Genomic DNA, 15,372 nt, shown 5'->3' on the forward strand with positions numbered 1-15,372 from the left:
TTTCCTTGTCAGTGAGCTTTGTTGGTGTAGTTAGTATAGTTAGCATCGTTTGTTAGGTGTATTCGCGTAGGATAGTTAGTAGTTTGTCAGTTTTGTTACCATGCTGTAGTTAGTGTTGTTACCATATTATCGTTAGTATTGTCTGTTAGTAGCATTAGTATGGCGTAGTTAATATTGCTTTTTATTAAGATAGTATACTTAGAGTTGTTCTTTTGTAGTGTTAGTGTAATTAGTATTGTCACTCTATTTAGCGTTATCTATTAACATCGTCAGCGTAGTCCGTGTAGTTGGGGTGGTGAGTGCCGTTGGTGCCCTTCGCCTGGCTGGTCCAGCGCTTGTGGTCACTGGTTCGCAAGCGCAGTTCACGTAGCGTTACCATGGAGGGGACCACGGAGGCCTCGGCCTCCTCTTTACCCATGGAGGAGCTGGAGAAGTATAACATCCTCAAGACGATCGGCTCGGGCACCTACGGCAAGGTGATGCTGGCCGAGCACATTCCCACGGGCACCCACGTGGCCCTGAAGATGATACCCAAGAAGACCCTCCCCAGCCTGGAAAACGGCAACCTGGAGGCCGAGGCCCTGAGGGCCCTGCGGCACCCGAACATCCTGAAGCTTCTGGACGTCATCGAGGACGAACACTTCATCTGGCTGGTCACGGAGTACGCCCGCGGCGGGGACCTCTTCTGGCACGTGGCGCGGCGCCGCGGCCTGGGCGAGGAGGAGGCCCGGCCCTTGTTCCGCCAGCTGCTGGCCGCCGTGGGGCACTGCCACGAGCACCGCATCGTGCACCGCGACCTCAAGAGCCCCAACGTCCTCCTGGACGCGCACGGGAACGTGAAGCTGGCCGACTTCGGCTTCGCGGCGACGTTCAGTGACGAGGAAGACCTGTACACCTTCTGCGGGACTCCCTGCTTCTGCCCGCCCGAGATGTTCCTGGAGGAGGATTACCGGGGCCCGGAGGTGGACGTGTGGAGCCTGGGCGTCCTCCTCTACTTCATGGTGGCCGGGCGCATTCCATTCGACGGCAACAGCTGGGAGGAGCTGAAAATGACCATCACCGAGGGAAGGTACGAGACGCCGGCTTCCTTCTCTCGAGAGCTGACGGCACTCCTGCGGAAGATCCTCACCGTGGACCCCAAGTTGAGGCCCGCCCTTTCTGGACTCATGGAGGACGTTTGGGTCCAGGGGCAGGGGACACCAAAGGCCACAGCGTCTGCGCGTTCTCTACGAAGCAGGTGGAGGAGTCCCCAAGTTAGCGTAGCCCCCCAGCACAGCCCCGAGGCCTCCCCGTCCACCCAGAGCAGCAGCCTTGGGGAAGAGACAAGTGGAGACGGCTCTGTCCAGCCCGGGAAGCCGCACGAGGAGAGCGCGACCTCTCTCTCGGAAGAGGAAGACGGCCAGGGCCTGAAGGGGCTGGCTAGAAGGCTGGGCAAGTTCCTTTTAAGATATTGCTGCATCCTCCCAGCAGAAAAGATCTGCCGCAGACACAGAAAGCTGAACAAGGTGGTGCCAGTGAGTCAGGACAGCTGAAGCGGCCAGGGCAGGTACGTGGGGCGGGCCAGCCACGCTTCCTGCATCTTGTGTTCTCTACCGTGTTTCCCCGAAAATAAGACAGGGCCCTTATATTTGTTTTTCCTCAAGAAGACACCCTACGACTTATTCTCAGGGGATATGTTATTTTTTTTTTTAAGTACAGTACAACCATCTACATTTATTCAAATCTAGTGAAGTCGTCTTCTTCTGGAACATCATCCTCACTCTCCAAACCCCGAGTCCCATCCTGAATGTCTTGCGACTCTGTTTCCTTTAGAGCCACCGCCCCGATCTCTCCTGTCAGCACTAGAGCTGTCACGGGCGGATGAGAAGGGCTGCTCGTGTTCTTTCCCGCTCCGCGACGACACGCACGGGTTGTGCAGATGCTGCGCAGCCACGCCCAGCACTAGGGCTGATTTTCGGGGTGGGGCCTCTATGGCGCACGTGCTCAGACATCCTGCTAGGGCTAATTTTACAGGTAGGTCTTATTTTCGGGGAAACACAGTATTATGGTTTTGCTGACATTATTTTTAATAGACAAGTCACAGATGGACGCATGTCTGCGGTACAGTGTGAGGTTTATGTCTATGTGCTCCATGTGGAATGGTGACATGCAGTTAATTAACATATCCGTCACCTCAGAAAGGCAAACACAGTGTGACGTCACTTGCTGAACCTGCAAGCTGACCTCGTGGAAGTAGAGCAGCGCGGTGGTGAAGAGAGGCTGGGCTGGCAGAGGGAGGGCACGGGTAGTTGGTCACAGGTACAGTTTCAGACAGACGGGAGCAAGGAGCCCTGACGTGTGTTGCACAGCAGGGTGCGAGAGTCCACGAGACTGTCCTGCACATTTCAGAATACCTGAGAGTCCCCTCGCATGTTGCTTTGCCTTTAGAACGGAGACCAAGAAGCCCCTGAGCTGCCCGGATCCTGACAACGCGGAGCGGGAGGTCAGCCAGGTAGGGACTCCCAGCTCTCGGTGGGCGCCGCCCAGAAGCAGCCGCGGCCTGCAGAGGCCTCCGGGCACAGCATTGTGACCTGCCGCACGCCCGGCAGCCCGGGACAAGGGGGCCCCTCCGCCCCCACCGGTCCCCTTTGTTCCCCAGTGCGGATTTTCTTTATGCTTAACAGCCCAGGGAGCTGTCACCTAGTGCTCTGTCCTTAAAATCCGTCCCTGGCTCTCACACCCTCAGCAATGCCTGTTTTGGGTTTTTTTTTGTTTGTTTGTTTTTTATGTCATCACACATTATGATCCACATATGGGAGATTCCAGTACATTTGAAGCATTTTGTGAAGTAACTTCACGTCTAGGGATCCTTAGTTCCAATTCTCTGGAAGCTTTCGTCCTCCTGAGCTCTTCCGAACTTGCGAGCTCCTCATTAGGTTGGCTGACCTGTGTTCCTGGCTCCTTTTCACCTCAAGGTCTCAGTAGATCATTTTGTTAAGGAGGTAGAACGTTCCGGATTGGTATTCTACTGCCTTTCAGTTCTTTCTTGAGAACGGATGGATGTTGAAGGATCCGTCAAGCCTGTCCTGTCTTGTTAGTTGACCTTCTGCAGTTTCCAGAGCAGAAGACACAAGGTGGAAACTGAATTGCACCGTCCTGGATTCTGAACTTTCTAGTTCTGAATCCTTGTTGTGCCAACCAGGAGCAAAAGGTGAGAGGAGAACTGACTACATTTTAGTCTATTGCTTTCTCTTATACGGCTTCAATTCACTGAACACTTTTGAAGGGTATATTCTATTTGATGCAGTGAGAAGTAGTATGAGCATTCCGTTTTGTCTAGGGTAACAACAGATTTGTTCAGAAGGTCATCTCTGTGAGATTTTGCATCATTGCTGTTGATTTTTCTGATTACAAAAGGGGCAGAGGGAAGATTTGGAGGAAGAGAACTTAAATTTTGCAAATGATAACTTTTTCCATTGTTTTGGCCCAGGTTTTAAGTTAGAGGTTGTATACATGAAGAAAAGTATGTGCAAAATAATGACGTAGAACTTGACAACAAGGGCTTCCTTGGGTAAGATAAGAAAGAACTACAGTGGATGATGAGATTTACTTATATTTCCAGTTGAAAACTCTATTGTGATAGAAAACTGTAACATTTTTTCAAGAGTAATAGTGTTTTACTTAAAATTGGGAAACCTACCAAACAGGATTATCAAAAAGGCAAAATGAGAATTTCCTCAAGACTTAGTCTGATTGATTAGTCCAATTGATTTTGGCGTCACTGCACACTGGTTTATGGTGTTTGTATTTTTTAAAAGAACAACTGAAACAAAATGTGACTTTCTAGATTTTGGATATTGGGCTCTATAGATTCTTAGGTTCAACAGGTCCATGTCTTTAAAGAAATCAAAATACATGAAAACAAAACAGGGCCCATGACATCCAAATATTTATCTGGCTCATTTTGCTTACAGATGCACGACTGATTTGCAGTAGGTGAGTTCTGGCTTTATCCATCTTTCTTCACAGTACACATAAAATACAGTGCGAACAGTTATAATAGCAAAAAATCAATAGGCATGTAAATTTTTCCATGAAGTCAGAATTTAACTATTGTCTTAATTCCCACTCTCTGCTCTAATCCACGTGTTTATAGGAAAATTGGAAATATTTTATTTCTAAATAACTTGATTTTCACCCTAGGAGATTATCTTTTATATTTTAATTTTTCCCCTAGCAGTTTTATTCTATATGGGAATAGCTCCCTGAAGGACAGACCCTTTACCGCCTTGAAATCAGACGGGGTCTCAGTTCTACTTATGAACATGAGCAGGTGGCTTAGTCTCCCATTTCTGAAACAGGGGAAGTAATAGCTGCCCTACCTGAGTAAGATAGTGCTTGGGAAATCACCGTGGAAACCTACGGAAGTGGTAGGGATTCTTTTGAAGGGTAGCATTTGAACATAAGGGGAGAGAGAAGAAATTACAGTGGACTGCGTGCTAAATGCCATAGCTCTGTCAGGCACTTGACACACATATGGTAGCCCCTTTATCCTCTGACATAGGCATTGTGGTCTACGGGCCCCTTCCCTCGTCCCAAGTTTACTCTTCATGCTTCATTGTTTCTACAGTTTCTTTCCTGCTGTGCTGGGTTATAGTCTCCTGTTAGTCTGCCTTTCCTTTCTCCTCTAGAGCTCTGTATCACATTCTGTTTATACTTTGGTGTTCATCTTGTAGTTTCCCTCTGCTTGACATGTACTGGGGTTAGACTTCTTAGCACAAGGAAATGGGATGATCTTTGGATTAAAAACATCTCCGTGTTACACTGTAACCTTAAAGTAAGGGTATTTTACTCAACCTGCTGTTCAATAAATGAATTTTCTACAAACACACTCACCAGGTGATGATCCTCTAGCCTCAACCCACTACCTATTAAGGCTGCATCTGCCTTCGTGGAAAGCTCTGAACATTAGAAAATTCTTCTGTCTGACTCTCTTGTAAGTTCCACCCAGTGTGTCTAGGCCTCCCTCCTGGGAATGTATGTACACAGTAATTCCTTTCACTTTTACTCATGATGGCCCTTCAAATATTTAAGGATGATTAACGAATATTCTTTGTTTTCTTTTCTGGCTACCAGAAAAGAAGCCAAACTCTGTAAAATAATTTAAAGAGGTTTATTTTGAGTCTAATACGAGGACTAGGACTGGCAGCCACATCCAAGAAGCCTTGAGCAAGTGGACTTGCTGTGGTTGGGTTCCAGTTTGGTTTTATACATTTCAGGGAGACAGAAGTGTGAACTAAAATAAAATCTTAAGGTCCTCCACCCATCGGCTGACTGAATGGACCCCCTTTTGGCAAAGGGGATATCCTAAAACTAAATTGCCTGCCAGGAGGAGGGAGGTCAGACATGCCTCATCATGCCCCCCTCTCTTCTTGGAGACATCCTTTGCAACTCATTAACAGACCTAAGGCTATGCAAAACAAACCTGGAGGACCTCAGTTTACACAACAAATATATGTGCAATGGTTTGTCTCTGATTTTACAGGCTTACTTACCTTAACATTCCAAGCCTTTAGACAAAAGTTTTATGTCTTTAACAAGTCAAAGAGTCTTTAAACCCACCTATCACTGGTAAGCCCCTCACCTTTGAAATGGCCCATCTTTTTGGGCCAAAAGGAATGTATGCCTTCCACATATTGATTTATGACTTTATCTGTAACCCCTGTCCTCCTGAAATGAAAAAACCAACTTGTAACCCAACCACAGCACATCCACTTGCTTAAGGCTTCTTGGGCGTGGCTCCAGGTCATGGTCCTCAAATTGGGCTCAGAATAAACCTCTTTAAAATTATTTTACAAAGTTTGGCTTCTTTTCAGTTAACAACATTGACACTCAGAAGGGCTCAGAGAAGACTCAGGACCCCCGAAGGAGTAGCCTGAACTCGGTGCCAGGTATTGGCATGACCCTTTTGGGCTCCCCCCTGCCCCCCGACTCTGAGCTTCTCCTCTGGCGGAACTGGAAAGTCCTCCTGAGCTCTGGACCTCCCAGTTTTGGTTGATGGTCTTGGTTTACTCTGAGCTGGTTCTTTTCCTAGGAATTGTTGTTTGGGACCCTAATTTAGATTTGGAGGTACATTCTAAAGGGCCATCTCCATTGTTTTTTCATCCTCAAATTAATCTCAATTGGCTTCTCTGTGCATTTGCAAAAGAGGAGATAAATGAGAGACTGTCTTGTTTGTAGATAAATGAGAGACTGAGTTCCTCAGCTCTGAAGACAAGGGGCCTCTTACTCCTCCCAGCCAAAATGCAGCTCTGGGTGACCGGGATGCTGAGTGGGAGTTGCCTGGATGATTCCCAAGGCACAAATGGTGCTGTAGGGAACCACTCAACAAATTAATTAAAGGAAGGCTAGTCCAGGAAATGCCTAATTCAAATCAGGGGAAAAAACTATGCTTTCGGTTAACCAAAAATTGTGTGTCTATATACACAATGGAAAAAAGATGACACAGAAGTGGGAAATGTGAGCAATTGTGTGATGGGGACTTGGGGTGTTCCTGGAGACTTGGGGTGTCCCGGGGAGCAGGTAGCACAGTGGTGAAAGACATAGACTCTGAAACCAGACCGTCTGGTGCAAGTCCCAGCTCTGCTGTCCACCAGCTGTGTTCTCTTAGGCAAATGACTGAAGCTCTCTGTGCCTTGGCCGCCACTCTCTAAAGTGGGAATAGCAACTGCGCCTCACTGCTGGGATTGTTATGAGATGGATCTATGTAGACAGCACTTGGTAAGGATCCGCTCTCAGTACCATGTCTCTTCAAGCTTTGCATGGTAAGCCTACATTACTGTTATATGCAGAAAGCTTATCTGTGAGTATATTTTAAGAGGCCACCAGGAAAGATCTGGAAAGAAGCAATAACTGCTGAGGTGTTTGCCTAGGTGGGAGGAGTACTAGTGACAACTCGTGTATTGAGAAAATACCCTGTACCAGGCACTGTTGGATCTACTGCTGCCACCATTTTGCAGATGAGGGGAAGGGGGCACAGAGAGGTGAGGGGACTGACCTGAAGACACACAGCCGGTGATGGACTGGCAGAGCCGGGGCTCCCAGGGCAACAGGAGGGCATGGGGCGCCCCATCTAAGAGCCTGCAGTGGGGAGTCCAGGCCTGGCCAGAATCAAGGTCTTCTTGGTCTCCGTTCTAAAGGCAAGGAGACATGTGAAGGAGGAGCCTCTCAGGTATTCTGAAGTGTGCGGGGCAGTCTCATGGACTCTTATCACCCTGCTGTGCAAGAGATGTCAGGGCTTCTTCCTCCTGCCTGTCTGAAACTCTGTCCCTGTGAGCAACTTTGCATGCCCTCTCTGTGCCACCCCAGCCTCTCCTCGCCATCAAACTACTCTGCTTCTATGAGGTCAGCTTTGCAGGTTCAACAGGGAGGTGACATCAGGCTGCATTTGCTTTCTGAGGTGACGCATATGTCAATTAGCTTCATGTCACCATTCCACATGGTGCACATATACCTAAACTCACGTTGTACTGCATGCATGTCTGCAGCTATGACTTGTCTATTAAGAGTGATATGAATAAAGCTATAATCCATAAAATTAGGTACAGGAAGCGTGGCCGGACCGCCCCACATATTTGTTTCTCTGCTGCTGCCGTCCATGGCATGTGCCGGCACCACCGTGTCTGCCGTTTGAGGCGGAGGTTTGGGCCGGCAGCAAGCGGCCTATCGTCAGCCGTAAGCCGGAGGTTGGCTGGTCTCCTGGCGAGCTTCTGCCAGAAGAACTGAAACTTCAGCATATCACCAGCACTGTTATGCTAATATGCACACAAATCATATCACATTTTGTCAAGAGTACTATTTATTACTTGATTGTCCTTCACATTTGTATTTCATTTTTTTAAGGCTTCCAGAGAATTAGAACTATAGGTCCCTGGAAATAAAGTTACTTCACAAACTAATTCAAATGTATCTGAATCTCCCATGTGTGCACTGTAATCTCTGATAAAAACAAAAAACAAGGCATTGCTGAAGGGGTGAGAGCCAGGGAAGGGGGGAGGGAAGGGGTAAAGGAAGGGAAGGGAGAGGGGGGAGTAAAAGGGAGGGGGAGGGGGAGGGAAGAGAAAGGGGGAAAAGGGAAGGGTGCAGGGGGCAGGGAAGGGTGGGGAAGGGGGATGGTAAAGGGGGAAGGGAATGGAGGGGAAGGGGGAAGGGGAGGGATGGATTTTAAGGACAGCAGCACTGGTGACCGCTCACTGGGCTGTTAAGCATAAGGAAAATGGGGAACCAAGGGGACCCGCTGGGGGCAGAGGGGCCCTCTTGTCTCCAGGGCTCCAGGCTCTGCCACAGCTCAGTATAGTGTGGCTCAGTCTGGCGTGGCCTCAATGGACACACTGCAGGGGACGCCCTGCCGCGTGTTCGTGTCCGTCTGTGCGAACGCCACGCTAGCTGTGCTGGCACCTAGTGAGCACTGCCCGCTACACGCCCTGGGCTGGGGACACTAACGGTGCCACGACACCAGCTCCATGAACCAGCTCCATGAACTCTGGCGTGGCTGGGCCTGGCGTGGCTCAGCTGCCTCTGAGGGCCGCGGGCCACATGCTCCCGGCTCCCACCCCCACCCACAGCTGTCCCCGTCGCTTGCTCTCTGTGCTTCAGCATTCACCGCCGCCGCCACCACCTTGTTTGCCCGTCTGCAGCGGATCTTTGGGGCTGGCAGGAAGGAGTGAAGCTGGCAAGCGTCCTGGCGAGCTTCTGCGGCCTGGCCGTCTTCACAGGGTAGGCTGACGTCTTCCCCTCAGGATGCCCAGCCTGGCGGGAGGTGGCTTCCCGGGAGGTTTCCTGGGGACAGGTGCCTCGTCCCGGCTCCCTGCCGTGGCTGCTGGCGCTGTGGCTGGAGGGGCTGCTGGGACAGGGACTCGGGTGCGGCCTGCTAGAGGGCTGGCAGTCACGGCGGGTTCCTGCCCTCCTCTGGCACCTCCTGCCCGTTCCTCCACATGCCCCTCGTCATTTGAAGGAGCGTGGGCCTCTCACTGGGGTCAAGGGTCAGGAACTTTTCCAGCAATGTTTTCGGTTCCTCTGAAAAGAAAACAGGTGTCTCAACACTGCGTGTGTGAGGCTGCTTGAAGGTCCCCCCGTTTCTCACCATGCAGTGGCAGAGTCCCCGGCCGTCGTGGTGTAGAGGACAGCCCCTGGCGCCACGCGTCCACCACTGGTCCCACGGAGTCCTCGTTCAGCAACTTCTCGGGCACAAAAAAAAAAACAACAGGAGTTCCACAGAAGGTGTCCAGCTTCTCTGCGCTAAATGGGTGGCAAAGCCAAAGTCGTCCGCATCGATGTTGTCACTGTCATCGAGGAGGATGTTTGGGGACTGTAGGATATAACCTGGCTCTCATGGCAAAACTGCACGCAGCAGGGATCTGTTGGAATTGGGCTCGTGCCGCCGCCGCCGCCTCCGCCGCCGCCGCCGCCTCCGCCGCCGCCTCCTCCTCCTCCTCCTCCTCCTCCTCCTCCTCCTCCTCCTCCTCCTCCTCCTCCTCCTCCTCCTCCAGGTGGCCGTGTCTCCGTGCATTCTGGAAAAGGGCTCCACCACCGGCATATTTTGTGAGTACACACAGGGTGTCTTCAGTCTCGGTGACACCAACCACTTCAGGATGTTTAGAGGGACCCGGATTTGAAATCCATACAGACACTTTCCAGGCTATACAGGCTCTGCCTGGACACTACTGGGCTCTGTCCCAGCAGCAAGGTGACAGGCCAGCATCACCTTGGTGATGGCTCACCAGCCACTTTTCCTCAGGAGCTTGTCATTGTTCAGCGCCTCAATGGACACACTGCAGGGGACGCCCTGTCGCGTGGTCGTGTCCGTCTGTGCGAACGCCACGCTAGCTGTGCTGGCACCTAGTGAGCACTGCCCGCTACACGCCCTGGGCTGGGGACACTAACGGTGCCACGACACCAGCTCCATGAACCAGGCTGACGGTACCAACAATACTAACTGTCCTAACAGCACTGACTACACTGTGCTGTCGCTACTGACAGACAGTCGACTACTGTGCTAGCACTGCTAGCACACCGCACTGTCGCTGCTAGGCTGACACCACTGACAGGCAGCACTGACTGTCCTAGGCCAGCACCACCGACCAACGACACTAACTGTACTGACTACAAGAGCACTGCCAACTAACAATGATGAAACAGTGTTGCTACGGTCAGACTACCAGTTCCCCAGCACCTTCCTGGTCAATAAGCACTGGTTATGGTATTACTGACACCTACGCTCAGCCTAGGTTTCAGTAATTCTATAACAATGGCTGTTTCTGATGTCAGAATAACCAAGGGGGAGGGGAGGGAGGGAGGGAGGAGGGGATATGGGAGGGGGGAGGGGGAGGAGGAGGGGAGCCAGAGTTGTCGTGAAGGCCGGGCTCAGTTCCTGTGGCAGGGTGTGGTCTTGTCCTCTTCTTGCCCGGGACCTTTTTTTCAGTAACTCTGGCTCTGGTGAAAACCCTTTCACAGTGGCAGCCATGATTTGAAAAGCTTTTTCTGCTTTCGGGGCTGCTGTCAGTCCCACTCTGTTTCCTCTCACCTCTCCCCATGGCTGTTATCAAAGACCTTGAAGGCCAGGTTTAAAGTTCCGCTTGTGGAGACTGAGGCCCCTTCTCAAGTCGTGGAGTTTGTGCCAAACGGTGGGGCTGCCTGGCAGGTGAAGCCCATTGCTAAGAGGCAGTGTTCCTCCCTGGCGTCAGGATGCAGACTAGTAGAGAGGAGAATGACTTCCGACAGGAAAGGGGTGGCGTTTCCTCCTGGCCTCATCCATGTGGGTACCTGATTTGCAAGGCCTTCCTACCCTGCAGCCTCCCAGAAAGGGAGCTGGGGTGCAGGCGGGCAGGGAGCTCTGGAAGGGCTGCTCAGGTGAGGGAAACGGAGATGGAGAGGAAGCAGGAGGAACAAGGGATCCAAAAGAGAAATATCATCCAGACAATGAGGCAGCGAGAGAGATGCAGGGGTCAGAAGTGACATGAGGCAGGCAGAGTGAAGACCAGGATGTCTAGAAAGTTTGAAAGTAGAGGACGTTAGGCTCTTCGCTGGCCATCAGGCAGAGATTCATTCTTGGGCCAAATTTCCTGGTCCTTTAATTTACTGAACATTTGCGATGGGGGTCGATGAGTCCCAAAGTTTCAACTGAACATTGCCATGACGGACATTTTGAGGGATGGTCGTAGGTTCCAGAAGTCTGAGAGAGCAACTCCAACTCAGATGACCACTGAAGGACTGATCAGACATCTGGTGTCCCTGAAAATCTAAAGTCAGACCAAAACCTAGTGATCTGGGCCAGAGAACAGGCATCCCGAACTATGACTCAGATTGTGACCATAGTGGTTAGGCAGCACCCCTCCATGCTGGGTTTTTCCTGGACTAAGGAAACCAAACTGACAAGCTGCCACTCTCCACGCTGTGCCTATGACCATTCCCAAAGTTTCCAGAGACCCAGTGACTCACCGAGTCCCAAACAATTTGAGGGCACTGAGAGGGATGCAGCAGCTCTCCATCCAGAGGCAGAAAAATAAGACAATGACACAGTCTCCTCACGGGGGAGAAAATTGACTTCTCCCCACATGGAGGCAGAGAAAAGTCCCCATGCGGAGGCAGAGAAGAGATTTTCCTTTGTCACCGTGCAGAGGCAGAGAAAGAGAAAAGTCCCCGGGTGGGCCACCAAATGTTACTGTGGAAAGTCTAGCAGGTGCTCACGGCATAGGTGGAGAAAGGTTTCTCATGCAGCAATTAAGATATAAAAGTTTTAAAAAGTTTATTTTCCCATTGATAAGGACAGAGAGAGTGACAGAGAGAATGAGCACTAGAGAAAGAAAGGGAGGTGAAGTGAGCAGGGAGATGAGGCGGCATCCCAAAGAAAGGGAAAGGAGCTGTCAGCAGCAAAGCCAAGTGGCTTGCTGCTTTGATGGGGACAAAGAGGAAAATAGCCATTGTTGTGGAGCAATTAGCAGGCAGTTGAAACACATCAAGTTGTGCGCCTTTTTTCTTTCTTCTCTTCCTGGAGACTTGGGTATCTCTGAAATGTAGTCAGGCCTATCACAGGGGATGTGATTTTTGCCTCTGAGATGTGGTTTGGGGCAGGAAATGAAGGCCTGGAGTTTATCCCCCTGTTGTCTGGACTGGGAGCTTCTCAGGAAACACCTTCAGGCTCTAGAAACAAATTCTAAAGGCTGTGAGCTGGTGGATATAGAGAGAAATATGTACATCCTTTTTCTTATTTTTGGCTCTTTTGTGTTATCTGTGAGAACAGAGTCCCAGCAGGTTGCCTGCCAGCAGAGAATTCATAGGATTGATCTTTAACTGTCATTAGAGAATTTAGGGATTAGAGATTTTCCTGTTATTTCAGCAAGGCCTTCCTTATAGTTTGAAAATCTTTAATAATTTTAGGCTTTTAAAGACCTCATAATGTCTATACGTGAAGTATTCTATTTCCTTTTCTTTAAAATCTGATTGGTGTCAGAGTGATGCTACAGCATGCCTGACATCGTGATAGTATAAAAATGTGTGCTGTGGTGTGTGATACACAATAAGGTCCATAACTAACTTCTATAGAGCTGCCAAGAAGATAACTGTCATAGTAATTTCCCCACACCATCATGTTCAGATTTGTCATCAAAAACCTTAGAGGCCAGAGTGAGAAGCAAGACGGGGGATGAGAAACATCTCCAGCCAGAGCATGTCTGTAAGAAGGAAAGATTTTAGATGAAAGTGAAAAACAAACAGGCAGACAAAGAGATCAGATGACGGTCAGAGGGAAGGATGCCTGAACCTACAGAAGATTCCACAGGAATGGGTTGTGAAGCAGAACAGGAAGGAGAAAGGCACTGGCAGGGTCTAAATGCCAAGAGGACTTGAAAGAAAAATTGACTACAAAAATCGAATTATTAAAGATAAATCAAACAGAACTTCTGGAAATGAAGAATTTGTTCAAGGAATTACAAAACACAGTGGAAAGCCTCAAGAATAGGATAGATCAATAGACGAAACAATTGAAGATATTACCTTTCAGTTAAACAAGTCAGTCAGAGAGATACAGCAGAGAAATAAAAGGGCAAAGCCTACAAGAAATGTGGAATGATATGAAGAGGCCTAACATGAGGATTATAGACATCCCTGAGGGTGAAGAAGAAAATACATAAGCATTGGATAAACTCTTTGAGGATATAATGGAGGAAAATTTCCCTGGCCTTGCTAAAAATCTAGCTATCCAGATAACAGAAAGTCAAATGACTCCTTAGCGATTTGTTGCAAACAGGAAGACATCACAACACATAGTCATCAGACTGGCCAAAATGAAAACAAAAGAGGCTCTCCTTTGAGCTATAAGGTGAAAGAAGCAGGTAACCTACAAAAGAAAACCCATCGGACTAACTACAGACTTCTCAACTGAGATCTTACAAGCCTGAAGACACTGGGACCCTATTCTCACTCTTCTCAAACAGAATAATGCCCAGCCTAGAATCTTGTATTCTAAAAAACTAAGTTTCTTATATGAAGGAGAAATAAAGACCTTCTCAGACAAGCAAAGACTGAGGAAATTCTTCAAGACAAGACCTGCCCTCCAGGAAGTACTCAGAACAACAGCATTACATACGGATCAGCACAATAAACACTCACCAATGTCAACTCATCCAAAAGGTAAAGGTCAAAGGCCAGGTACCACAAGGGCTCAAGAGAGAAAACAAAGTAACAAAGTTCAACGCAACAAGATGAACAGAAATCTGCCCCACTTATCAATTCTTTCAATAAATGTGAATGGCTTGAACTTCCCACTAAAGAGACATAGGCTGGCTGAATGGATAAATATACACAAGCCAAGTATCTGCTGTCTTCAGGAAACATATCTAACCCACAAGGATGCATTCAGACTTGAGATGAAGGGATGTAAAACAATATTCCATGTAAATGGAAGCCAAATGAAAGATGTCACAGCAGTTCTGATTTCAGATAATTTAGTCTTCAACAAAAGTACTGAAAGACAAAGATGGTCACTATATAATGGTGAAGGGTACAATTCTATAAGAAGACATAACAACTCTAAATATTTATGGACCTAACTCAGGTGCACCCAAATTCATAAACCACATCCTACTTGATCTAAACAAAAGGATAAACAGCAACACCGTAATAGCTGGAACCTTCAACACACCTCTGACAGAACAAGACTGATCCTCCAAACAGAAAATAAAGAAACAATGGACTTAAACAGAACTCTAGAACAAATGGGCCTGACAGTTACAGAACATTCTACACAGTAACCACTGAATATATGTTTTTCTCATCAGTTCATGGGACATTCTCTAAGACTGACCATATCCTAGGCCATGAAGTGTGTCTCAACAAATTTAAAAAAACAGAAATTATACCATGCATCTTCTTAGACCACAGTGGAATAAATTTAGAAATCAACTCGAAAAGAAACTCTGATCTCTACACAAAGTCATGGAAATGAAACAACCTACTGCTGAAGGATTATAGGGTTAAGCAAGAAATTAAGAGAGAAACCAAAACATTCTTTGAATTAAATGAAAAAGGGGACACAAGTTATCAAAATCTGTCAGACACAGCTAAAGCAGTCATGAAGGGAAAACTTATACTCATAAATACCTGCATCCAAAAGACAGAAAGATCACAGATCAACAATCTGATGAATCATCTCAAAGAACTGGAAAAGGATGAGCAAACAAATCCCAAAACCAGCAGAAGAAAAGAAATATCCAAGATCAAAGCAGAACTAAATCAAATCAATGATGAAAAAACTTATATAGAAGATTAATAAAACAAAAAGTTGGTTCTCTGAAAATATTTTTTAAAAATTCACAGCCTCTCACTAGATTAACAAGAAGCAGAAAAGAGAGGACTCTAATAAGCTCAATCAGGAATGAAAAAAGAGGTACAACTGATACCAGGGAAATACAAAATATTATCTATGAATACTATAAAAATCTCTACGTACATAAACTTGAAAATGTGCAAGAAATGGACAAATTCTAAGAAACACACAGCCTTCCTAGGCTCAGTCAGGAAGAAACAGAGTTTCTGAACAGAACAATATCAAGTATCAAAATTGAAGCAGCAATCATAAACCTTTCTTTAAAAAAAAGTGTCAGACCAGGTGGTTTCATGCCTGAATATAACCAAGCCTACAAAGAAGAACATCTCCTATCCTGCAGAAATTATTTTGCAACATTGAGAAAGAAGGAATTCTCCCCAGATGTTTTACAAAACCACCATCCCCCTGATGCCAAAACCAGGAAAGGACTCAACAGAAACAGAAAACTACAGACCAATATCCGTGATGAATATAGATGCAAAATAGCTCAATAAAATCCTAACAAACTGAAT

General features: G+C 47.8%; 1 protein-coding gene across 1 annotated transcript in view; it reads right to left on the reverse strand.

The window, feature by feature from the left end:
* Positions 1–3,386: 3,386 nt before the first annotated feature.
* The window catches only part of SUMF1 (sulfatase modifying factor 1), a 103,301-nt gene continuing 91,315 nt past the window's right edge, over positions 3,387–15,372 (reverse strand). The window contains exon 9 of the mRNA XM_075998556.1: positions 3,387–7,172. Within this exon, the coding sequence (XP_075854671.1) occupies positions 6,924–7,172 (249 nt within the window). The 3' untranslated portion in view covers positions 3,387–6,923. The remainder of the gene's footprint in view (positions 7,173–15,372) is intronic.

The sequence above is a fragment of the Microcebus murinus genome, chromosome 28, assembly GCF_040939455.1.
Source record: "Microcebus murinus isolate Inina chromosome 28, M.murinus_Inina_mat1.0, whole genome shotgun sequence".
NCBI classification, from domain to species: Eukaryota; Metazoa; Chordata; class Mammalia; order Primates; family Cheirogaleidae; genus Microcebus; species Microcebus murinus.